The 24,238-nt window shown below is 45.1% G+C and overlaps 2 protein-coding genes across 4 annotated transcripts in view; one reads left to right on the top strand and one right to left on the bottom strand.

Annotated features, from left to right (window-relative positions):
* The window catches only part of POLR3GL (RNA polymerase III subunit GL), a 38,412-nt gene extending 34,148 nt beyond the window's left edge, over window positions 1-4,264 (top strand). For both annotated transcript variants that reach the window (XM_069480704.1, XM_069480705.1), the window contains 7 exons: window positions 821-973; window positions 1,311-1,440; window positions 2,411-2,479; window positions 2,826-2,882; window positions 3,125-3,198; window positions 3,332-3,445; window positions 3,748-4,264. In XM_069480704.1, coding sequence (XP_069336805.1) covers window positions 848-973; window positions 1,311-1,440; window positions 2,411-2,479; window positions 2,826-2,882; window positions 3,125-3,198; window positions 3,332-3,445; window positions 3,748-3,834 — 657 coding nt within the window. In that variant the 5' untranslated portion in view covers window positions 821-847 and the 3' untranslated portion in view covers window positions 3,835-4,264. The remainder of the gene's footprint in view (window positions 1-820; window positions 974-1,310; window positions 1,441-2,410; window positions 2,480-2,825; window positions 2,883-3,124; window positions 3,199-3,331; window positions 3,446-3,747) is intronic.
* An 11,059-nt stretch (window positions 4,265-15,323) lies between these two features.
* TXNIP (thioredoxin interacting protein) lies at window positions 15,324-19,441 on the bottom strand. Of its 2 annotated transcripts, XM_069480703.1 has the most exons (8): window positions 18,866-19,441; window positions 18,278-18,350; window positions 18,013-18,160; window positions 17,800-17,902; window positions 17,410-17,666; window positions 17,150-17,306; window positions 16,886-17,037; window positions 15,324-16,758 (listed from the first exon to the last, which is right to left on the bottom strand). In XM_069480703.1, exons 1-8 carry the CDS (start codon window positions 19,113-19,115, stop codon window positions 16,723-16,725), a joined length of 1,176 nt encoding a protein of 391 aa, XP_069336804.1. In that variant the 5' UTR covers window positions 19,116-19,441; the 3' UTR covers window positions 15,324-16,722. The 2 variants fall into 2 exon arrangements, with proteins under 2 accessions (XP_069336804.1, XP_069336803.1); XM_069480702.1 differs by lacking the exon at window positions 15,324-16,758 and having other exon boundaries at window positions 16,765-17,037.
* Between the last annotated feature and the right edge of the window lie 4,797 nt (window positions 19,442-24,238).

The raw sequence follows: 24,238 nt of genomic DNA, 5'->3' as shown, positions 1-24,238 counted from the left end.
GTAATGTCTCTTTTCCCCTGGTTGACAGTGAAATTGGTGACTCATCCTTGTGCTCCCACAGTGCCCGGCACACCACCTTTTTCTTGTTAGATGCTTAATATTAATAAATGTTTTACTGAAACATTGCATTGGATTGAACTGGAGCCTGATTGGGTTTGGAAAGCCAGGGAGAGAAAGAATTCAAAGATTATATTAATATGTAGAAATGCAGATAATGATAACCATCAAATTGTCTTAGGGATGTAGAGTTTTGTCTAAGGGTCTAATCACTTTCTCTTTTGTGCTGCAATTACACTATGTTGCAATTATCTGTCCCGTTGGGACCATGTCTCATCCACATTTATATTTTCAGAAATTCCCTGACTGGTGCTGGGTGCAGTGGCTCATGCCTGTATGCTAGCACTCTAGGAGGCTGAGGTGGGAGGATTGCTTGAGGTCAAGAGTACAAGACCAGCCTGAGCAAGAATGAGACCCCATCTCTAGCAAAAATAGGAAAAATTAGCTGGGCCTGGTGGCACGTGCCTGTAGTCCCAGCTACTGGGGAGGCTGAGGCAGGAGGATTGCTTGAGCCCAGGAGTTTGAGGTTGCAGTGAGCTATAATGATGCCTCTGCACTCTCCCAGGCGACAGAGTGAGACTGTCTAAAAAAAAAAAAAGAAAAAAAGAAATTCCCTGTCTGGGACTGTGCCTTATCAGTCAAAATTAATTGAATGATATTGGCTTTTCAAGTCCCGGGGAGAGAAAATTGAGTGTTTTGTATTTCCTTGGTTTCCTGTTCATTCAACTGTACTTCTTTTTCTCTTTGTTCTTGTCTTTATCAGGTTTTTCTTGCTGGATCTCTAAATACCATGGCCAGCCGGGGTGGGGGCCGGGGTCGTGGCCGGGGCCAGTTGACCTTCAACATGGAAGCCGTGGGCATTGGGAAGGGGGATGCTTTGCCCCCACCCACCCTGCAGCCTTCTCCACTCTTTCCTGTGAGTGTCTCCCCTCCCTTCCCAAAATTTCCATGGACCCCCTGATGACTGTTTATGATCCTGGATTTCTCCTGAACTATCATAAAACCATCTCCATCTTGCCCCTCCCTGTCTCTATACTCCCAACTCACAAGGGATGTTTTCCAGGCAAAGAAGTGTCTTACCCTTACTTCTCACATTCCCAGGTCCCCAGTTTTCAAAATGCTATGTTGCTTCCCCAGTTCTCCCTGTGACCCTCTGCTTAGTGGGAGCATTGGATTAAATTGGGAGGAGAGGCCCTCCCAGATTTGTACTCAGTATTTTTTCCCTGAAGTGACCACTGCTCCTGCCTCTTTAGCCCTTGGAATTCCGCCCAGTGCCTCTACCCTCAGGAGAGGAAGGAGAATATGTCCTAGCACTGAAGCAGGAGCTACGAGGAGCCATGAGACAGCTCCCCTACTTCATCCGGCCAGCTGTGCCCAAAAGAGGTCAGTTGGAATGCTGGCATCATGTTCTAAGTGCCTCCCATGGGCAGTGCCCTGTGCTCGGCACTACTGGGGGCCAGAGAGGCCCAGGAAGTACACTAACTGGGAGGTGATAATGACTCCTGCATCTGAAATGTATTACAGTAGTCATGGTTTGTTTTGAGTCTCACAATAGTCCTGGGACAGTGGGAGGTTAAGTATTAAGATCTCATTTCACACATATAAATGGGAGGATGTATTAAAAATTTTTACAGTCTGAAGCACCAACCCATCAGAAGGGGGCTAGTGCCTGGTCTCTGAGAACCCCATCTAAGTAAAGTATTAACGCTTTGTTTAGTGGGTCATGGGGAGGTTGAGGAGACCAGGAGGGACTGGAGGAAGGGAACTATTGGGAAGCTTGGGACAGTAGACATTTACCAACTAGTGCGGAGGTACAGTATTTCAGTATATTGACAACTGGTGCCTCACTACTAAAGCCCTAGAAGCTGAGGCTCAGAGGGATAAAAGACTTACCTAAGTTAACCTGTTAACAAAGAGTAAAGAGAAGCCTAAAACCCTATTTTCTTGGTCCCTGGTATGCTTTCCACTGCACCATACTACTCAATATGGCTATGCCTTTGTGATAAGACAGAAGAAGTATCATCATAGTTTTGGGTGGCAAGAGAGCAGGTTAGAAGAATGATGAGGGTTACTCGGGAGGCTGAGGTGGGAGGATCGCTTGAGCCCATGAGTTTGAAGCTGTAGTGATGTTGATGCCACTGCACTCTAGCCTGGGCAACAGAACAAGACCCTGTCTCCTAAAATAAAAAAAGAAGAGTGATGAGGTCCTCATTTAAGCTGACCCCCTGGGCTGTGGGTTTTGGGTAAGGAGACAGATTATTCCTGATAATTAAGAGGGCTGGACTCTCAGAAACAGCCCTGTTCCAGGGCTCTGAAGGGATAAAACTTTGACTCTTGACCTCTGACCCCTCAGATGTGGAGCGTTACTCAGACAAATATCAGATGTCAGGGCCGATTGACAATGCCATCGATTGGAACCCTGGTAGGTGATTGGCCCTTTCATTGACTGCCCTTCTTTCAAATGCTTGAGTTGCCTCAAGCCTCCGCCACCACTCCTGGTGTTTCCATCCTCCTCCCTTATCCATTGTCTGCAAACTAGAGCCTTAATTATCTTCCAAAACACTCTCAGACTGTACCTGAAAAACCTATTAAATAACTCCCATTCTTCAGGAGGCATCTAAGCCGCAATTTTGTTCTGACCAGCTTTGACCCAACCCCTTCCTTCCTCTCCATTGAAACCCTCACCTCTCCTTTAAATAAAACCAGTCATCATTCATAGGAGACCCCAGGCAGGATCCTATTGACATTCACATTCCCACCATTCCCAGATTGGCGGCGTCTACCCCGGGAGCTAAAGATCCGAGTGCGGAAGCTACAGAAGGAGCGTGAGTGTTATCTGGAAACAAGAAGTAGAGAGTAGAAGTTTCCTCTCTCTGTCTGCTGGAGGGCCAAGTCTGCTGGTGCTCTCACCTGTCCTCCCAGTTCCTACCCAATCTACCAAGTGTTGTTGCTGGATGCCACAGTGGCCACATGATGGCAGCAGAGTGACATGTTCTCTGCAGGAGGGTTGGGTAGAAAGCTAGCAAGATTTGGTCTCTGATGGTTCATCTTTTGATCCCCCCACCAGGGATCACCATTCTGCTCCCCAAGAGGCCCCCTAAGACCACAGAAGATAAAGAGGAAACAATACAGAAACTAGAGGTGAGGAGAAAGTGTGCATAGAGACCTCCTGAGATCTAAATCCATTCCTTTTCTCTTGGTCCCCATGTGTCCCTCAATTTTTCCCTACTGTGAGCTGAATCTGAGTTTCTCTTCCTATTTGTCTTCACATGAGACCCTGGAGAAGAAAGAAGAAGAAGTGACTTCAGAGGAAGATGAAGAGAAAGAAGAAGAAGAAGAGAAGGAAGAGGAAGAAGAAGAAGAGTATGATGAAGAAGAACATGAAGAGGTGAAGGGGGTTTCCTTCCACCTCGGTCCCCCTTTCTTCCCCTCATAAGCTCTGGGGATCTCAATTCTTTACATCAGGGGTATAGTCCTCAGAGGGTTGGAGGGCCAAAGGAGATAGTGCCCCCAAAGGTAGGGGTTTCTGTCCACTTCATCTGTCCGCAGACTCTTCTCAGAAGTGAACTACAGCTGGGAGGGATATCCAGGCCTGGTATGGTGTGATCACGAGGAAAGGGGCCTGGTGCACAGGGTGGAAGCAGAATGCCAAAAGCAGCCCTGACTCCTACTTCTTTTTTTCCATTTCAGGAAACTGATTATATCATGTCATATTTTGACAATGGAGAGGACTTTGGAGGTGACAGTGATGACAATATGGATGAGGCTATATATTGAAGAAGGACCCCAGACAACAGCCTAGACCCACATATGTTTCCTGATTTGGGGATACAGAGAGTGACTGTCCCTATTATTTGGTTTTATGGACAAGCAAATCATTTGGTCAGAGTTCAGATAATCTGTTTGGTCCCTGGATATAGGAATAGAGAATGATGACAGAAGCCTCTTTTCTATCCTTCCCTCCTTCCACCTTTGTAGCACTTCTCATATCTTGGGGAAGGTGCAAAGGACACATGTCTCAATTGTATGAAGGGAGAAAGAAGCGTAGAAAGAACTGGGGTTGTTAGAGCTGAGGCAGCTGTACACATACTCCTACGCAATTTTTATAGCTCTTTGTGGACATAATTGGAGGTGGGAGCAGTTAGGAGTAAGGCCAGTTTTATATATTTTTTTTTATTTCAGCATATTGTGGGGGTACAAAAGTTTAGGTTACATATATTGCCCTTCCCCCCCCACCCCCAGTTTTATATTTTTAAATAAAGTGTTTTTATCTGTCTCTCTATCCAGGGTGTGACCTAGTGGGAAAGGGCCGGAGGGATGAAGGGGATGCCTAGCTGAGCAGAGTCCAGTGTGACACGCTCGAGGGTTAGCCTCTCGTCCTTTGTTCCTTCCCTCTTCTGCCCATAGTGGGAGATATACCCGAAATCTAGCCCTGCCATGGAATATTCAGGACCTCATCTGCAGAGCTGTGCAGAGTCAGTTGTAGAGAAGAACAGCCCATGCTCCCTGCAGACCCACTGGCTTCTGAGTCTCTGCTCCTTTAGGCCACAGGGACATGATTGTCTCTGTTCTCACATGTTCACAAGGACACAGGCCCTCTCATTCCCACACTTGACCTTGATCTTGTCCTTATTTACAAAGAATGATTACAGCTATTTTTGTGGGGAGAGTCAAGAAAGCCAGGTGCAGGGAGGGAGTCGGTAGGAGGAGCCGACTCTTATTCAGCATATTCCCTCTTCCAGGCCTTGGAGACCTCAGTTTGAAAGATATATCTGTGCAAAAGGAGCCCCCTAAGTATCCTATTCTCCACTTGCAGAAACCAGTGCGTGGTTGAGTTGCAGCTTCTCTTTTGGTTCTTCCCTTTGTGGAATTTAGTTAGCTTTTCTCACTCCCTTTCTTTGCGTGGGGGCGGGGGGGGGGGGACGCGGGTAGGCGGTGTTGTTTTACAGGAAGTAAGGAGGGTGAGGAGGAGGGGAGTGACTTAGGGACACTCACGGCTCTGAGAGATGCTTTCTCTTTCTCGCCCACACAGCTCTCCCTTGGGTGAGGTCACTTCCCCGGGCTCTGATTGGCTTCTAAGGAAGCCTTAGATGAGCTGATTGGTTCCAGCCACTTGACATGCAACAGTCACGGGAAAGCTGCGTGTCCAGAATACGAACTGAATAAGGAAGCTTGCACAGATATCTGGGATGCTATCATAGTGACCCTACTGAGCATTTGAAAGGCATAAAATGAGATGTAGGAAAACCTTCAAGAAATTCCTTAACTGGGCCGGGCGTGGTGGCTCACGCCTGTAATACTAGCACTCTGGGAGGCCGAGGCGGGTGGATCGTTTGAGCTCAGGAGTTGGAGACCAGCCTGAGCAAAAGCGAGAGCCCGTCGCTACTGAAAAATAGAAAGAAATTATCTGGACAACTAAAAATATATATAGAAAAAATTAGCCGGGCATGGTGGCTCATGCCTGTAGTCTCAGCTACTCAGGAGGCTGAGGCAGTAGGATCGCTTGAACCCAGGAGTTTGAGGTTTCTGTGAGCTAGGCTGACGCCACGGCACTCTAGCCCAGGGAACAGAGTGAGACTCTGTCTCAAAAAAAAAAAAAAAAAGAAAGAAATTCCTTAACAGCATTCAGGCAGACTGACTGAATTTCCTACAGCATCAAGTGACAGAGACTGGCAATCTAAGGTTGGATATTCCTGACCTCATTGTAAAGAATGAAAAGGGGCTGTGACTCCATTGAGGGAAAGCACCTTAAAAGCCTAGTTTGGGTTTGTTAGTAAGTGTTAAGATAGAAGCAGCCAAGAAAACAGAGACAGAAACAGTAATAGAAACAGAACATTCCAGAGTTATTGGGCAATTTGTGATGATTGACATGTTTCCTTTTTTATCTCTCTGAGGTGTTATGTGAGTGGAGTGGGGGGAAGGGGACAGAGGATCCGTCACTGGGGTTTCCCATAATTATACTTGAGCCTCTGATTGTGACTGGGAAGAAATAGCAAAAAACAAGACACAGAAAATTTTCCTTTTATCTTTCTCCTGTACATATACATACCAGTCCTAACCTGGTCAACTATACCTGTGTCTATGTTGGCACAGTCACTCCCTAAGTCCCACATTATGTCAGCTGGGAACATATAAGAGTGAGAACAAACAAGATTCTGGAAAAGTAGCAGTAGAAGAAGACTGAAGCCACACCCCTACCCCCACCTCTATGCATAAACATCCTTTTCCCATGAAACTGGGGAAAGGAGGACAAAGGTTGGGATGACCACTTGGGATCAGTTGTACTGCCTCAAAGACAAAGTGTCAGAAAGATCAGACTATTCTTGCACTCTGCCCTGCCTGGCAGGTGATCTTGCTAGACAAAGCCAGAGACCCGGGACACTGCCGCTTTCTCAGATTCTGGAGTGGTTCCAGGCATGAGCTACACTGTTTCCATTGACCTTTCCCCTACTTTCCATAGTTACTATCAGGCAGGCTAAGGCTGAAGCCTAAAGCCTAGTAAACAGGGTCGGGCTCCTATTCTCCCTGGAGGACTATCTGAGAGGTTAGGATCAAGGCTCTGCTTGCAAATATTTACAGAGGACACAGGCAGTGCTTGCTCAGCCCTGTACTACTCGCCTGCTAGGGCCTGTTTATGCTGAACAGATTGCTCCCATGCCCACAGCCTGGGCTGCACTGGCCCCTGGCAGGGTAGGTTCTCTGGCAAGAATCCTATCCTTCCCTACCCTATACTCCATCCCTAGCCTCCTGGTCCCCTCCAGCCTTGGGCAGGCAGCTCGAGAGTGGGATCTACAAACAGGCACAGTGACTAAAGTGGTTTGAGGGAGGCCAAATGGCAGACCTGGATGCAACATGCCATTTAGATTGGGAGTAGAGGCCAAAGAAAATTGGAGGGTCAGAGGTCTAATGGTTAAGGTGTTGGGCATGTATGGGTTGGTAAGGAAAAGACAGTTCTTTTCCTCACTATATTTTTATTGCTGTTTGAACTTTGAATGGAAGAAAGGGTGGCCTGTAGGCATAGGCTGGTTATGAACTAACCAAGGGGAAGGAGAGCCTCCATCTTAATTGGGCAAAACACTGTCTTATGGTCCTAGTTTCACCACTCCATACTTTGTGCCCTGGGGAAAGTCATGTAAATCTCCACGCCTCAATTTCCTCATGTGTGAAACTAGGAACCTTTCTGGCTCTCACACAGTAGGGCTTATGTTGATCCACCTGTAAGAGTACATACAAATGGTTCTGAGAACAAAGGCAGAATGTGTCCAGCTTTTGCTGAACTCGTTCCATCCGCTGATCTGCTGAATTTCCCCACCTTATTTTCAGCCCAGGCAGGCTAAAGATACCTCAGGCATTTGGCCAGTCATTTCCAAGAAGCTGCTTCAGTTCAAGCAGCAGGAAGATCAGCAATTCACCAACTAGCAAGAAAAGAGACAACCCCTACAAGAGAGTTCAAGGTTACAGTCTGCAAGCCTACAGGACTCAAATCAAGGAAGCCACCAAAGATTTCTGACTGAGGAAGGGGCTGAGAGGCAAGTCCTCTCCATTTCCCCTCATATCATGTCTGGTCAGAGGACAGAGACTAGAAATAAACTAGACAGGAATAGCTCAGTTAGCTAATCTGGCCAAATCAGTAGTGACCTCTTCTCCACTGACCTTTCCCCTACTGAGGCCCACCTTCCCCCCCAACCCCAGGTCATTTGGGACCACAAAGCTGGAAATAAATTCTTCTAGTTTCCTGGTATCACTTAATTTGTCTCTTTGTATGTAGAAGGGACGGGAGGTTCCCTCGCAACCCTAATGGGAGATATTGGGAAGATACTGATCTTACCGTAACTGCAAGACCTGAGAGGTTAGGTGCTATCACCCTGGGCAGCCAAGATGTTGGGAAAGGAATCCAGAGATTCCTCAGACCTGATCCTGACCAATGCAGGGAGGGGCTGTGTCCCCATGTCAGAGTCTGGGACTATTCTTCTCCATGCTCAAACCACCTCTTCCCCTAGGATCCTCAGCTGTGGGCTATGCTCCCCAGGCCCTCCCTGAATGATCCCCGTCCTGTGATTCCATTTCTCTTGGTGTACAGTAGAGAAAGGGGGAAAACATCCAAATCCTGTCTCTAACATTCTTTGTTACACTCAGGGCAATGTTAACAGTCCTAGAACAGGAGGGAGTTAGTTAGACCTAACTTTATCTTACTAAAAAAAGGTGGAGGGAAAAAAACCCCTAAGTTTGGATGCAGATTTGAGGTCTTTCATATCCTGGAGAGAATGCGTAAAGTCCCATTTGGACAGGAAAAGAAACTCTGGTACTCCTCCTTATACTCTGGTATGACCATTTCGGAGAGGAAGCAGCAAATGCTGATCAGCCCTTTTCTAAGTCTCCCATTTCCTTTCCCCAGCCTCTCTCCTGGCGCCTACATAATCTTTCCTGTCTGACCATACTTGGCTGCCCTTGGCCCCTCACCTCTCCCTTACTTGGCCTGGCTCCTGTTTTCGGTCTTGCTTTCCACGCTAAACTACCACTCTAACACCTGCCCAGAGATATTAATGATGTCTATACATATCTCAGGAGCTGGACTAGGCCAGGCCAGAAGGGACCAGATAGAGAGTTTATCACTCAGACTCATTCTTTTTTTTTTTTCAGATTCATTCTTGTCTTTCAGATTCTTTTCCTCTTCTCGACTCTTTCTCCATGTCTTTTCCCCCGTGTATCTCTTTGCCTCATGCCTTTATGCCGTGCTGCTTAAATTGGGTTATTCTTGGGGTAATGTGGTGAAGACTATTTGGAGCCACAGAATACACATGGCACATCTTCCAGAGTGTTAATTTTACTTTTAAGATTTGGTGGGGGAAGAGGAATCATTTTTATACTAAAACCAACACAAATATATTATTCAGTGTAAATCAAAATGTGCATTTTCTAAAGATAAGATAGATACTTCAAAGACATTTCTGGCTTATGACAGCTACTCTGGACTGCTCTGGGAACCCTGGGGGAAAATGGGTCACTCTCTTGAATCTTATGGGTTCTGCAGAGGAAATATTTGAGAAGCTCTACTTAGAGCAGAGGTGACAAGCCAAAGCAAACCTAAACACCAAACAGGATCTGGCAGATATAAGGGAGTGAAATACGTGGGTGTAAAGCAATGGGGAGTGGTGAGAACTGGCAAACCAGAGCTAGCTGGGCTCCTTCAGCCCCAGCTGGCGGATGCCATGAAAGAATGTGGTTCAGTGTAACCAAATATGATTGCTTTTTGAGAGAAGCCAGAATGGTGGATTTTTGTGAAATCTGGTTTTTAAGTGTTTACAATCAATTCAGATTTTTAGGAAGAACTGTACAGGTTTTTGTCTATATGCTGGTTTTGCCTACAAGCCCCTGGTTTGCTGCCTCTGGCTTAGAGTTTCCTCCAGCTATGCTTCAGTGCATCATCAGCTAAAATGAAGACACAGGGAGAGAAACATGAAGCACGCTGTGATCTCCCTTCCCTAACTCTTTCTCCCCTCTGGCCTCCCATCAGTCTTACAGCACCTATGTCAGAGATTCCCTCCTCCACCCACAAAGCAGAGTGGGCAATATCGGAAGGGGTGCTGAGATAGAAAAGAACAAGAGGAGAGGAGGAAGCAGTCTTTGGATATAGATGGGTATTCAGTTTAAAGAGAAGGTCAAGGGAAGATGAAGCCCCAACTTTGGAATTTTCCTAATTTTCATCTCTCCTTCCTTGCCTTCATCCCTAACCTCCAGACCTTCCTCACAGTCAAAAAGATATTCTGGTCTAAAGCAGATATTGGGGGATGGGCGGGACATGGGCAATATATATAACCTGAACTTTTGTACCCCCATAATAAGCTGAAATTAAAAAAAAATAAAGCAGATATCACCAAAAAAAAGATATTCTGGGCTTGTCAATGATCCACCTCTCTCCCAGCTCCTCCACCTCCCAGGTGACCTAGTTTTCCAAAACCAGAGAAAATAGATCTTGCCTTGTCAGACTTTGTCACCATATCCAACCTCTCTGACCTCTACAAATATTTCTTCTACTTTCCAAGGTATATGAAGCCCAGACCTGGTCTTCCATGATCTTGAATTCTGTTCCCAAGAGTTGGGGGCAATGGGGTACATGAGGTTGCAGGAGAGTTTGGAGCTTTCCTGCAGGACAGCTTGAGGAGGTAGAACTGCAGAGAAGCCTGTGAGTACCACTGGCAGGGCTACACCTTTCTCCAGGGGTAGCAAAGAAGCCGTTGGTCCCTGCCCAACTCCTCTCTTCCTGATCTGCAGGGATACAGAGGTAAAAACATCTTGGAGTCTGGAACAGAAAACAAAATTTCCTCAGAGTTGGAAGGTGAGGCAAGCATGAAAGACTGGGAATTAAGAAAAATGGGAGAATAGGAGACAAAAGATTAACCCTGAGTCTGGATAAATGGAGGAAGTCAGAATTTGACAGGTGAAATGGAGAGAGAGGAATCTTAAGCCACAGAACCATATAAGGGCAGCACAGTTCTCATGCCCCTGAAAATCCCCTCCCCTCTCAGCAACTGAAATCCATTCTCTGTCCATCTGTCCAGGAGGTTAAAAATATCCAAGCTGGGAACCCAGCCACACATTTCCAAGAACCTGTTTACTGACCATTTGATTGACTTGGAAAGGCAGTCATCAGCTCCATTACCCAGCAAGGACTGAGAATGGACCTTGCTTGGCATCCCAGGACTCAGGCACGTGGAATTCACGCTGTCCCCATGTTCTTGTCTTCCTCCTTCTCCCATCACCCTGTTTCCTGGAGATGACTAATCAATTGGTAGTCAGAAAAACCCAGCCTTCCGAGTCTGTTTATTCTTTCCTCCTTACATAACAGGTCCAGAGAGAGTAGGGAAGGGTCAAGCCAAAGGAAAGGTCAGGACAGAACAGGTATAGCCTAAATAGGCTAAATTGCCCTAGTTCACCCCAGGGAAAAATATCAAATGAGGTGCAATACCTTGGAACAAGGAGTCTGGGAGTCCTTTGTAGTGTCACATTGTATCTCTAGCACTCTCTAGTCCTCAGTTTATCACTCCAAATGGTGGGAATCTTTTCCCTGGAGCTGTATACTGAAAAGTTAAGAAAGCTCAATTTCCAGAAGGTCACAGGCCTGTGAAGCACACTGGGAGTATGAAAGAGAAACCCCTGGCGCTCTCGGAGCTATACCCTGAGATGCCAGGGTGTGTGCAAAGAGACTGTTTGGGCCTAGGGGTGGGAGTCCCAAGAGTGGGCTACCTCTCCCCTGCCATGCAACTCCAGCTGAGTCAGCTCCTACACATTGACCTCTTCCCCAGACTGTTTTGTTCCCCCAACAAAGAAAGAGAATCAAGAGGAGCAACAGGAGAATGGCCTTAATTGTGAAAGGTTGGAGAGGAAAAGCAATCTTCTGGACATGACTGAAAGTTATTTTTCAAGGTGGTGGTGAGGGATATGTCTCTTTTTTTAGATAAGAAGCACTTGCTTGCCATTGCTCCAACACCTCACATGTATTTTTAAAATCCTTACAACAATTTTCTGAGATAGGTGCTATTATTATCCCCTGTTTTACAAATGAATAAACTGTGGCACAGAGAGGTTAAACAAGTTTCCCAAGGTCACACAGCTGGTTGAGTGGTAGAAGTAGGATTTTAATTTAGATAGTTTGCCTTCAGGGACCACATGCTTAACTACTATACTATACTATATTATTTTTCCTTAATAGTATAGGAAGGCTAGTCTCTGAACTTTTTCCAGGTTTTAGACTATTGGGCCAGGACCTGCAGCCCTGAATCTTTAGCTACCTCTGAAAGGGAATTTTTCAGTTTAGGAAATGGAGGTGGACTTGAGGTCAGAACAGAAAACGGACAAAGTCTTCCCATCTCCCAGTTCAAAACTATTGAGATCAGGGTGCTTGGTACAGGGACTGTAGCCATTGCAGGATCAGTAAAATATTTTCCTCATTCACCTTATGCATTTTATTTCCTAGAGGTGGTCAAGGAAAGAACTCTAAGAGGGTCTGTATTGAAAGAATCAGGCAAAGGTCACCGGGCACACTGCTGTAGTCCCAGCTAAGTGGCAGGCTGAGGCAGGGGAGGATCCTTTGAGGCCAGGAGTTTGAGGCTGCACTATGATTGCACCTGTGAATAGTTATTGCACTCCAGCCTGGGCAACATAGCAAGACCCCATTCTCAAAAAACAAACAAAACATGTTAGACAAAAAAGAATTCAGCAAAGGTCACTCCTTGACCCTACTTCATACCCTTCGGCTCTTGTGTGATTGTTTTTTGCTGATCATATGCTTAGTCAGATCCATTCTCCACACTCTTCCCTCCTAGTGCCTCAACCAGGTTAGATCCTTGTGTCCATTCTGTTTAGAGGTATCAATTCAGGTAACTAAGGACCCTGCTTGTGGAAGTACCCGCCTTTTCTCTCTTTAGATAATTTTCTTTCTGATTTCTCTCAGATCTTCCTATACCAAATTGGACCTAATGAATAAATGATACTCAGAACTAGATCTCCTCTAATGGCTACACACGAAGGTTACAGCTCTTTTTTTTTTTTTTTTTTGAGACAGAGTCTCACTTTGTTGCCCAGGCTAGAGTGAGTGCCATGGCGTCAGCCTAGCTCACAGCAACCTCAAACTCCTGGGCTCAAGCGATCCTCCTGTCTCCGCCTCCCGAGTAGCAGGGACTACAGGCATGCGCCACCATGCCCGGCTAATTTTTTCTATATATATTTTTAGCTGTCCATATAATTTCTTTCAAATTTTAGTAGAGATGGGGTCTCGTTCTTGCTCAGGCTGGTCTCGAACTCCTGAGCTCAAACGATCCGCCCACCTCGGCCTCCCAGAGTGCTAGGATTACAGGCGTGAGCCACCGCGCCCGGCCGGTTACAGCTCTTTAAAAATTAAAAGGCATATGAAGGCCGGGCGCGGTGGCTCACGCCTGTAATCCTAGCCCTCTGGGAGCCGAGGCGGGTGGATCGTTTGAGCTCAGGCGTTCGAGACCAGCCTGAGCAAGAGCAAGACCCCGTCTCTACTAAAAACAGTAAGAAAGTATATGGACAGCCAAAAATAATATATATAGAAAAATTAGCCAGGCATGGCGGTGCATGCCTGTAGTCCCAGCTACTCGGGAGGCTGAGGCAGGAGGATTACTTGAGCCCAGGAGTTTGAGGTTGCTGTGAGCTAAGCTGACGGCACAGCACTCTAGCCAGGGCAACAGAGTGAGACTCTGTCTCAAAAAAAAAAAAAAAAAAAAGGAAGCATATGAGAAGAGCATGGGCAAAGAAACCCCAAAATATTTACCCACCTAAGTGGAGAAACAGCTAGGCCAGTACCCAGAGAAGTATAATTAAGGGAGCCTGTATGCAGAAAATGTCCTGGGGTGAGGTAGAAGTTGTGTATAGAAGGCAAAAGGAAGTAGAGTGGAGATTTTGTGCTCTAAGCGGGGGATGGGTTTCCTCTGGGGGAACAGCTCTATCATTTATTTCCTCAGATTTTGATGTGCTGCTCAATATAGTAGTCACACAAAGCTATTTAAAGTTAAATTAATTAAACAACTAAAAATTTAGTTAATCAGTCACAGTAGGCATATTTCAGAGCTCAACAGTCACATGTGGCTAGTGGCTACGGTATTGGACAGCACAGATAAAGAACATTTCCATCATCATAGAAAGTTCTTTCTGACAGTGCTGGCTTAGGGGTATTAGGGTATCAGGAAGGAATGCGTATATTCTGGCCCTTCCAGGATCAAATCTCTAAAAGGCTAGGGTGTAAGTTATCTATCCTCTCCCTGCCACTGCCATTCTCATATCATGTGCCAGTAGCCAGACTGTGTACACAAACAACCAGGCTCACGTGCTCCATGGTCTCTCCATCCCCCTTGTCCTTCCCTCTGGCCTGCTCTTGTCCTTCCTCCACCACTCCAGCCCCTGGAAAACAAGTTACAGAAGAAACTTTTCCATCAACTTTGACCTAGTTTCCTGGTCACAAATTCAAAGGGGAGGAGCCACTAAATTCTTGAACAGGTGAGAAAGGAGTAGGGCGGGTTCAAGTGAGAGTCACCTGGCACTACGGACAGCTAGAAACCGACTCATTGGTAATGAAAAACAGAGACACAAAGAGCCAGGAGAGAGCTATGGAGAATGAAAGATAAACTAAACGAAAAATGAAGATTGAAATGGGGAAGGATCTTTTCAATCTCATTTACTGTTTGATTCACATTTATTTTATGTAGAACTTCTGGGAGCCTGCAAGGGCCAGGACTAGATCTGTCTGCAAATATTTAAATGAGCCAGAAATCAAAAAGTACATTGACCTCTGCCATCTCAGGGTTTCTCACCTGTCACTCTTTCATGAATAAAGATCACTTCAATTAAAGGGGGAGGCTGGGTGAAGTGGCTCACGCCTGTAATCCTAGCACTTTGGGAGGCCAATGTGGGAGGATCGCTTGAGCTCAGGAGTTCGAGACCAGCCTGAGCAAGAGCAAGACCCCCATCTCTACAAAAAACAGAAAAATTAGCTGAGCATGGAAGCACATGCCTGTAGCCCCAGCTACTGAGGAGGCTGAGGCAGGAGATCACTGGAGCCCAGGACCTTGAGGTTACGGTGAGCTACAATAGCACTGCACTCTAGCCTGGGCAACAGTGAGACCCTGTCTCCAAAAAAAAAAAGTGTAATTGTGGTATTAATCTATAATTATTACCCTACAAGGAAGAAATAGGAAGGGATAAGGGTGGGGTTGAATATTTAGCAAACATTTACTGAGTTATGACTATGTGCTTGGGTAGGAACTATGGAGAAAAAAAATGGTAGCGACCTCCAACAACGAATACTCCCAACTCTAAACTCATCTTATCCTTGTCAGCATATAAACCAGCTTTACACTTGGAAGACACCCACAATGAAATAAAATTTTCAACCTCTCCTTTTAAATCCCCTCATAAACCAATTTTTTCCCCTGCATTTCAAGAACTTATGAACTCTAAAATTGAAGGAATTTAATGATTACCTGTGGATTTGGAAAACTAGTTTAGGCAATCAGAAAATCTCATTGTAGTTCTTTGGTGAATCAGAAAGACCAAACCAATTCCTTTCCTCTTCACCCCTCCAACCCCCACTTTGACTACATTTGATAGGGTCAGTCAATAGGAGAGTTCTTTCCATGGGGTTTTCAGTAGTGTGGATTGCAAAGTAGAGGAAACCTCCTTAGGCACAACTTCTTATATAAGTTCTCCAATGCCATCTCACAGACAAGAAGAAACAAAACCTTTTTTGTCATTAAAAAAACTTTTATTTTTATTTTTTTACAAAGAATATCCCCACCCGGGGTGAAAATATATCTGGTTAAGTACAAAATATAGTATTTATCATACAAAAAGATACATAATTAAAAAACAAACAAAAAATGAAACCATCTTCAGCTCACATACTTTCTGGCTGTAATAATTCTCAGCAAAGGGTGGAGCTCAGTGCTGACACAGGACAGTGAACAAAGTGCTATGGCTGAGGGTGACTGACCAATTGTTGGCAGCTACAGTGAGAGAGAGGCTAATATCCCTATCTCCTAACACTGGGCAGGGAGATCGAGGGACTTCAGTGAAGACTTGCCCTCTAGTTTCTCAAGGCAGTGTCTGGAGGCTCTGACCAGTGTTGGGGCTTCTTGATCTAGAGTTCCTCCTTGGGTCTGGAGAAGTCACAGTGGGCAAGGCTGACAGCAGCAACCCTTTCATATAATTAAAGTGTTAGAATTATACAGTTCTGTATACTGGGACAAAGTCTCGAAAGTAGTAACACTTTTGTCATTGTGCTTACCCCTAGAGACATAGTAGACCAGTTTTAGCTTACATTTAAGATGGAGGGGAAAAAGAACAAAAAATTTGACAGGAACTAAAGTGCTAAGAACATCACCTTAGAATCAATTCCAAGGACTCACATGAAAAGAAAAACACATCCTCCCATATGAAAATGTTTGCAACAGGAGAATACAGTGCAACACGCTATAAAAATGGCTTTTAAGACCTTTGGTGAGACACAGTTACTATTGTTTTAAGCCAGGTTAAAGTACTTTCTAAGCAAAGACAAGCTTAGAGCACTTTCCCTTTAATTCACAGGGAAATCTCCTTCCAAAGTCCAAACCAAATCAGCCCTGGAAGAGTTTTCTTTTTCTGTAAGTACAAAAACAATTGGGTACACAGATTTTAAGAACCCCTTTTTCCCAAAGTTTTGGCCACAGTTTTCCTAGTTTTGCTAAATTGGCTCTGCTCCACATGGCATAGGAACTTCAAGGTCCAATGTTGTTTTAACAATCTATAGAAAACCTTCATAAACTCTTAAGAAGACCATGTGAGGGGGTCATTTCTACCCGACTCAAAAGTCTGAAAATGCCTCCATTTTTCAAGGAGATCTGAGAAAATGGATGGGCCTGGGTTTTTCTAGTGTGTTTTAAAACCTGTCCAGCAAACACCTCTATATCACAACACTGGCGTTGGTTGAAGACAAGTCCACACCTTTTAAGGCCCAGGAGACTGCCTGCTGATCACCTCCTGCATTAGGAAGTCAGAGGCTGAGGTGGACCCATAGCCTGCTGTAGAGACTATTAAGTCTCTAAAAAAGGGAGAGTCCAGGAAGAGAGGCAGAAAGAAACAAGTAGGTACAGCTGCTTTCCTTCCACATGCTCACTGCACATTGTTGTTCAGGATGCAGGGATCCACCTGGAAGAAGAAAGCAGAGACCCTTTTAGTTTGAATACGAACTAAAGAACCAGTTTGGCCATCCCTCTAAGTCAACTTCTTATAGAAGGCTTGGGACAAATATAACGTTAAAAATGACAATTCCCACCTCAGTGTAAGTAGGTGGTGGCATGAACTTGAACTCAGGAGCATACATGAAGATAGGGCTGTCTTGAGAGCTGTCCATGTCATCTAGCAGAGGAGTGGTGGGGCTCTCCAATCGATGATCTTCAGGAATGATATCCATATAGCAAGGAGGAGCTACAAAGAGAAAATATGGGGAGATGAGAAGTCTAGCCAAGAAATGCTGGATCATCACTTTTACAAACCCAAGCAGACCAAAAGGAAAGAAAAGATGTTAGGTCTGGCTCACCTTCTGGGGTATCGGGGATGTTCAGATCTATCCAACTCATCTCTGAGCTGGTTCGGCTGGCCATGCTGGATGTTCGGCTGCTTAAACCTGATCTGCTGCCAATTACCAAGGGCAAGTCAAGGATGACTTTCTTTGAGCCAGGCACACTAACGTAGATCTAGAAAAGAAGATGGTAGTCTGTTGGACTAGAAGTCTGGAGAAAACCCAACTGTTGTAACAGATAAACAATTTCTCTCACACAGCCACTCCCATCCACTCACCAATAAAGAATATTCAACTCGAAGGATGTTGCAGCCCAGGATAGAAGGCCTGATCTTCTGCACCCGAAGACTCTTGCCACGCCACGATGCACATGTCCCTGAGATAATATGACTGCCTCTGACCGATGACAACTTCTGCGTCAGCACCTTGGTCTGGCCATTGGCAAGGTAAGTGTGGCGGGCCACAATGGCAGCTTTGGGGACCACAATTCGAGAACATGTATTCTCAAAGTCAGCATGGATGGAAATGTCATCACCTAACAATAAGAAAGATGAAAAATTATTAATACTAAGGACAATTAATGATATTTTTTCTGCCCCAGTCCTGTGCCCTCACCTCCAAACCCAGAGTTTCCATTATATCTACTATTTTAAACACTAGGTTTTTACCTTCACAGAATCCTTTTCTGTCAATTCGAGCAGAGACAGATACCCGCCCATCAGGAATGAACATGCAAGAAACTTTCTTCTCCTTTTTAGCAGACACAGGTGCCTACACAGAATGGGACAAAAAAGTGTTCTGAGATACTTCAATGTAATGCCCAAGCCACCTGATTTATCATCCCTGTGACCCAGGAGAACAGAATCTTAATGAAACCTCACCATTAAATCAGGGGTATTGACATCGACCAGATCCATCACTTCAAAGCTTTTCTTTGCCTCTTGAGTTGGCTGGCTGGGTCGATCAAGAAAAGCCTTCACCCAGTAGTCTACACACCCATATTTTCCTTTGAAAGATGTTCCCAGAGGCCTGTGTCAATGAAAGAAAAACAATTTAAAAATGGTCTCCAAGAACAGTAAAGTGATCAAAAAAGGGGAAGATATTTAGAGATAGAAGAACCCAAAGATTTATTTTGCTGATACTTACCCCTGAGGAAGCTCAAAGCCAAATTTATACTCGTATTTATTTCCAGGTCTCATGATCACCATCTCATTCTCACCTGAAGGGAGAGAAAAGCGAGTAACCATTAGGTTTCTTATTGCACTTAAAATGCATCTGTGTGATAAAGAACGCTTGGGCAGCCACCAAGAGTATTGTAGTAGCTCAATTTCATCCCTTATGTTCTTAAATGAGAGCCTCTGATGTATTTTGTTGCGCAAAAAGTTGCAAAGCCCTGCAATGCTCAAATGCTCACCCAGGAGTTCCCCTACTAACATCTCAAACAGGAAGCAAGCAAAGAATAAGCAACTTATGCATATACAAGTCTTTATATAGCTGAGGCAACACCCCTCAAGGACCACCTTCAGGACAGTACTGTAAGAAACTGTACAAATTTCTCTTTTAGGGGGGCTGGGGGAATGTTTGCAAATAAAAACTAAAAAAGAAAAGGAAGCAACACGTAATTCAAACCAAACTGAGCGACTTAAAGCATTGAGTGTAGGTTCTATTAATTCCTTTCAGTTCTCTTCTCTAACCATCTTAAACGCTCCAACAACAGACAGCCGGACCACTTACCTGTTGGCTGGTCTTCCAGGAGAAGCGTATCTTCGTAGCGCAAATACTCCAAGGTCTGTCTGCACTGCTGGGATCCCTGCATCCAGAGGACTTTAGCCACTCCGCAAGCCAGAATCCTAACGGCTTTGACTCGAGTAACTTCACACACTTCCACTATCACCCGGCCGGCCACCTTCTCGCCACTGCCATACACCTTTTCCGGGTCGTTAAAGACCACCTCAAAAGACTTGATCTTCTTGAACATCACCATGAGTGGGCTGGTTCAAGAATCAGAAAAGGGGGCGAAACAAAAAATCAAAACGCCAAATTCAAGAAGCACCCTTTGCAGTAAGTTATTTCACTCTTCCTAAGAAAGAGTGAGGGTGTCCTCAAGCAGGTTGGGCTTAAAAGCAAAATAAGATTTAAAGAAGCCCACAAACGAATCCTAACTACTAGGTTTTCGAAAAGGTGTCCAAAATTTTTAAGCGGCTGGTTACGCCGAAGGATTTCAAGCGAAAGAAAAAAAACTTTTCCCCCCAGCACAATGGCTGGAAGAAAATCCCGATCTCGCCGGGTCGCGGATATCACTCAGCCTGAGTTGACGAGTGAATGGTTTCTACCGGGAGCCGGAAACTGCTCTATATAGCAGCCCGGCCGGCGGAGCCACGCGAGCGCTGCCCCAGAGGCTCGTGCTGCCCTCGTGCACAGCCGTCCCATTGGCTGCCCGGTCCTTGTTTACCAGGAGCCCGACCAATCAGCGAGGTCGCAGAGGCGCGTGGACACGGTGTGCTCCTGGCGGGGAAAATGGTTGTTGTGCAGTGCTGCTACTCGGCGGGGGGGTGCGGAGGGGGCTGTGGAGTGACTTACCCGCAGCCCAAGGGGAGGAGGGTCCCCGGACCCTAAAACCTATGTAGGGCGAGTTGCCGTCGGAGGACGAGTGAGTGTGGGGATGCTTCTGGTCTAGGAGCAGTGTTCTGAGGTAAAAGGAAAGTGCTTCTGAGGGAATTTCATGCCTAGCCTTAGCCAGTGCAGTGACTTCAGAGGCAGCCGTCTATTCCGGCTCATAAGTACCGAATCTGTGAAAAACAATCCCATAGTTCCAGGAGTCCTTTAGGATTGGGGTGGCAGAGTGTAGGGCATGCTGTTGTTACTGTTCAGGAAGATCCCCTTTGTCTCTTGCCCCGCATCTCTATTAAAAACAAAAAACTGGCTTCTCTGAAAGAAAGGAGAACTTGCCACGAATTTTAAATCTCTTTCCAGTCCTCATTGGAAAGCGGGCCTAGGGGACTGAGGTGTCTTCTCCCTCCCCATCTAGCCTCTGGGGCTCTGGCGCTGTGTGCCTGTGCTGTTCCTCACCCTGTACCCTCTGCTTGGTTCTCACTGTTCTCGGGAACGGAAATGGTAAGGGCGTGTTCACATCCTGTTGCTTATCCCCTCATCTGTTCAGCTTCTACCTGCAAAGTTGGGGAACACATTGTTTATGTTCACTGTTTACCTCATTGCCTCTTTAGTAAGGTGTGTTCTTTAGGCTCTGATTATCTCTCACTTCCTCCCTGCTTCTCCAGGAAAGAAAAAGAAAAGGGTGTTTTACTCTTTTCCCTCCCCCTTCCCCAGCTCCCAGTTACTTTTACTCTTTTGTATTCACCCACTCCCAACTCACTAAATCAAATGCACATCCATAAATCTGCTTGAAAGCAAGAAAGTTCTTCTGTTTGTAACCAAATTGTCAGTGGACAGGTGGAGGAACAATTTTTTATCTTCTCAGAGTATTTTCCTAAGCTGTTTAGAAATAAGGAGGGCAAGACAAGAAAGAAGGGTCACCAGAGCACTATAAATCCCTGCTAAAGGGACCCTGATTCCTCATTCTTTGTTGGTTTCATTTGGTTGTTTGTCATATGGGTTTCTCCCTGCTGGCTGTGAGATGCCTTTAGGAGCTGACTCCTGAGAAATTATTCCTAAATGTAATTTTAAAAATTTGTATGGCCGGGCACAGTGGCTCACGCCTGTAATCCTAGCACTCTGGGAGGCCGAGGTGGGCGGATCGTTTGAGCTCAGGAGTTCTAGACCAGCCTGAGCAAGAGCGAGACCCCATCTCTTCTAAAAATAGAAAGAAATTATATGGACAGCTAAAAATATACATAGAAAAAATTAGCCAGACATGGTGGTGCATGCCTGTAGTCCCAACTACTCGGGAGGCTGAGACAGGAGGATCCCTTGAGCCCAGGAGTTTGAGGTTGCTGTGAGCTAGTCTGACGCCACGGCACTCACTCTAGCCTGGGCAACAAAGTGAAACTCTGTCTAAAAAAAAAAAAAATTTGTATGCAGAAGTGCAGGGATTATTTCCCCTTTTCTTTGATTCCTAGACCCTTCTCATATCTGTTCTGGGGTATCAGCAGATTATTAGCCTCATTCCTTGTGCTGGAAAGAGGAAGATAATGTCCTCAACATTGAGATGGGGAAGTAAATAAGCGGCATTTGGGTATATTGAAATCCTATTCTCTCAGCAAAAAGAAATCTTCATTACTGTGAAGGATCCTTCTTCCTTCCTCATACATCCTAACTGGGTTGACACCCTAAGGCTAACAAGTTACAACTCAACCCCAATATTAAGCAAGCTCAAGAATCAGACATCAGGACTCTGTTGGAAAACATACGCACAGAGTACAAACCCCAGGAACATGTTGTTCTTTAGGGTGTGTGGGCTTGAGGTGGCACCCTGTTTGAGAAAGTTAACTAACTAGGCTTGAGGTATTTTCACTAGGTCAACAATATTGATAGAGCTACTGGGAGCAGAGGAGGTGGGACTCTGACTAAAGTAATTTTAAAAATTCAAAATTGTGGCTCTGGAAGAATTTTTAGTTTGATGCGTATGAAAGTGTACATAAATATGAAACATCAAAGTTTATGGTGCCCGCCCCCGCGCCCCGCTCGCCTCTCCTCTCTCCCCACGGGGGGAGGGGGGGGTGAGTGGCCGTATGTGGGGGAGGACAAAAAAAAAAAACAAAAACAAAGTTTATGGTGAAATACATGAATCAATATTGTTAAATAATGTGATATAAAACTACATAAATTTTGAGGGGATAGGAGGAGTAGTGGCTAGTAATGGATCAAGGTGGTGGTAATTTAGGACATCTAAGAGAAAAGGGAATGCTAGTATTTGTTTCTATGAAATACTGACATTTTGAGTTTGTAAAAATCCCATGACAATTCTCTTATTCTAAGTTTCTCTCTTGAGCTCCAGTTTCTTCTTATTTTCCCATCCTACAGGGCTCAGCACAGACCATTTGTTTGTTCTGTATTATGTCTGGATTCCATTGAATGCCAAAAAACTATCTAGCTTTGGCAGTAGCAGCTGCCTACCAGGCCTGTAGCCAAGACATGTTCTGAAATGGAGTTCTCCTGGCCAGAGTTGTTTACAACCTTTCACTTTATAACCCCATAGTCTGATAACAATCTGCCCCCTGATTCTTCCTTCTCAGTTCTTGGGTCAAAGAAAGAAAAAAATCTTGTAAATTCCTGTCCTGAAAAAAGGGTACCAACACTTACGAAGTTCTGTAAAAAGGCCAGGCTCAGGAGGAACAGCAAAGTAGGACTCAGTCCAAGAGTTCTGCAAGTTAGATCATCTTTATCTGCCCCTTCTCCATCTCTTCAATTCCAGTACCAGTAGGAAAACAAGTGGTGATTGTGTCTTTGTTTGCTTTATTGGAGGTGATAGAGTAAAAGCCAGAGCTTTCAGGGAGGCAAGAGGCCTCACCACTCTGTTTGTTGCCAGTTTGAGACAAGGTGCTCATTGCATTTCTCTTTTCTTTAACTTCTGGCCTGACAAACATTTAGAACTCTAAAGATTCACAGTTCCTATTGCAAAACAACCCCCCTTTTTGTCCTTTCAATCACTAATGTTACCTCTACTCTTTAAACTTCCTTTTACCCTTATCCACTTCCCTTTCCCATTTTTCCCTAAGGAGTGTTAGTTTAGAGGCAAATAAGTGAGAGTGTGGAATTCAAGACTGCCCAACTGTGTATATGGCTCCAAGTCTTAGATAAATAATTGTATAGCATCTTAAAGTTCAAAGTGACTTTTAAAATAATTGCCGTATATTAAGCACCTATCATGAACCAAGTCTTTTATATAATTATGTCAGTGATATTTATAAGGTCATCTGTCGTATTGTTCCAGAAAGGACTTGAGATTTGATTCTTGCATCTAATTCTCACAATGATCCTGTGACTCAGAGTTGATTAAATCAGGCTCAGACGTTAAGTAATTTGCCTGAGGTCATAGATTTTGTAAGTAGAGCAAGATCTTGAACCCAGTTCTGTCTAAAGTATGTACTCTAATATGTTGCCCTGCCTCTCAGTGCTTTGACACGTAGCATCTTGTTTGATTTTCACAACAGTCCTCTAAAGCTGCTGTCCCCAACCCCTGGGCTGCGGACTGGTACCAGTCAGTGGCCTTTTAGGAACCAGGGCCACACAGCAAGAGGCCGGACAGGAGATGAGCAGCGGGCAAGTAAGTGAAGCTTCATCTGTATTTACAGCTGCTCCCTGTCACTCACATCACTGCATAAGCTCCACTTCCGGGCAGATTGGCAGAGGCATTAGATTCTCATAGGAGCACAAACCCTACTGTAAACTGCGCATGCTAGGGATCTAGGTTGTGTGCTCTTTATGAGAATCTAATGCCTGAGGCAGAGCTAAGGTGGTAATGCTAGTTCTGGGGAGTGGCTGCAGATTTCATTAGCAGAGAGGTTTGACTGTACAATAAATATAATGGGCTTGAATCATCCCCAAACCATCCCCCCACAGGTCTGTGGAAAAATTGTCTTCCATGAAGCTGGTCCCTGGTGCCAAAAAGATTGGGGACCACTGTTCTAAAGGGTTCAGGGCAAGACTCAGAGAGTTTTAGAGTTAAAGGGAATTCTAGCAGTCTTTTTTTTTTTTTTAAACCAATTCCTTTATTTTGGTTAAGTGACTTGACCCTAGGACATACAACTAGTGTCTAGTGGAGCCACTCTTCAAACCCAGGATTCTTAATATTTAATCTAGCGTTCTTATCTGTAGGATGCTTTGTGAGGGCTTTTTGTTTTTAAATTTAGCTTTAGTTATTAAAAATATCTGGAAGCCCACATTTCATGTTGACTGAGATCTATTTTTCTACCATGATGAGAAAAGGATGGAGATCTCAGTGTTGCCCAACTTCATGGCAAGATGGGGAGAGGGGCTGAATTAACTTGTTTAGAACTATTGGAGGCTCACTTAAGATATTCCTTTTCTTTCTTTCTTTCTTTTTTTTTTTTTTTTGAGACAGAGTCACACCCTGTTGCCCAGGCTGGAGTGCCATGGCATCAGCCTAGCTCACAGCAACCTCAAACTTCTGGGCTTAAGCAATCCTTC

Source organism: Eulemur rufifrons, chromosome 8 (genome assembly GCF_041146395.1).
Source record: "Eulemur rufifrons isolate Redbay chromosome 8, OSU_ERuf_1, whole genome shotgun sequence".
NCBI lineage: Eukaryota > Metazoa > Chordata > Mammalia > Primates > Lemuridae > Eulemur > Eulemur rufifrons.
The sequence above is the reverse complement of the archived record's forward strand: the minus strand, read 5'-3'. Positions and strand labels throughout refer to the sequence as shown.

What these genes read in the sequence shown, in the direction of transcription:
- TXNIP (XM_069480702.1), bottom strand. Translation starts at nt 19,115, where the DNA reads ATGGTGATGTTCAAGAAGATCAAGTCTTTTGAGGTGGTCTTTAACGAC. An exon ending in GGCTTTGAGCTTCCTCAGGG is followed by an intron (nt 18,161 to 18,277) that starts GTAAGTATCAGC and finishes TCATTGACACAG; the next exon opens with GCCTCTGGGAACATCTTTCA. An exon ending in CAGAAAAGGATTCTGTGAAG is followed by an intron (nt 17,667 to 17,799) that starts GTAAAAACCTAG and finishes TCTTATTGTTAG; the next exon opens with GTGATGACATTTCCATCCAT.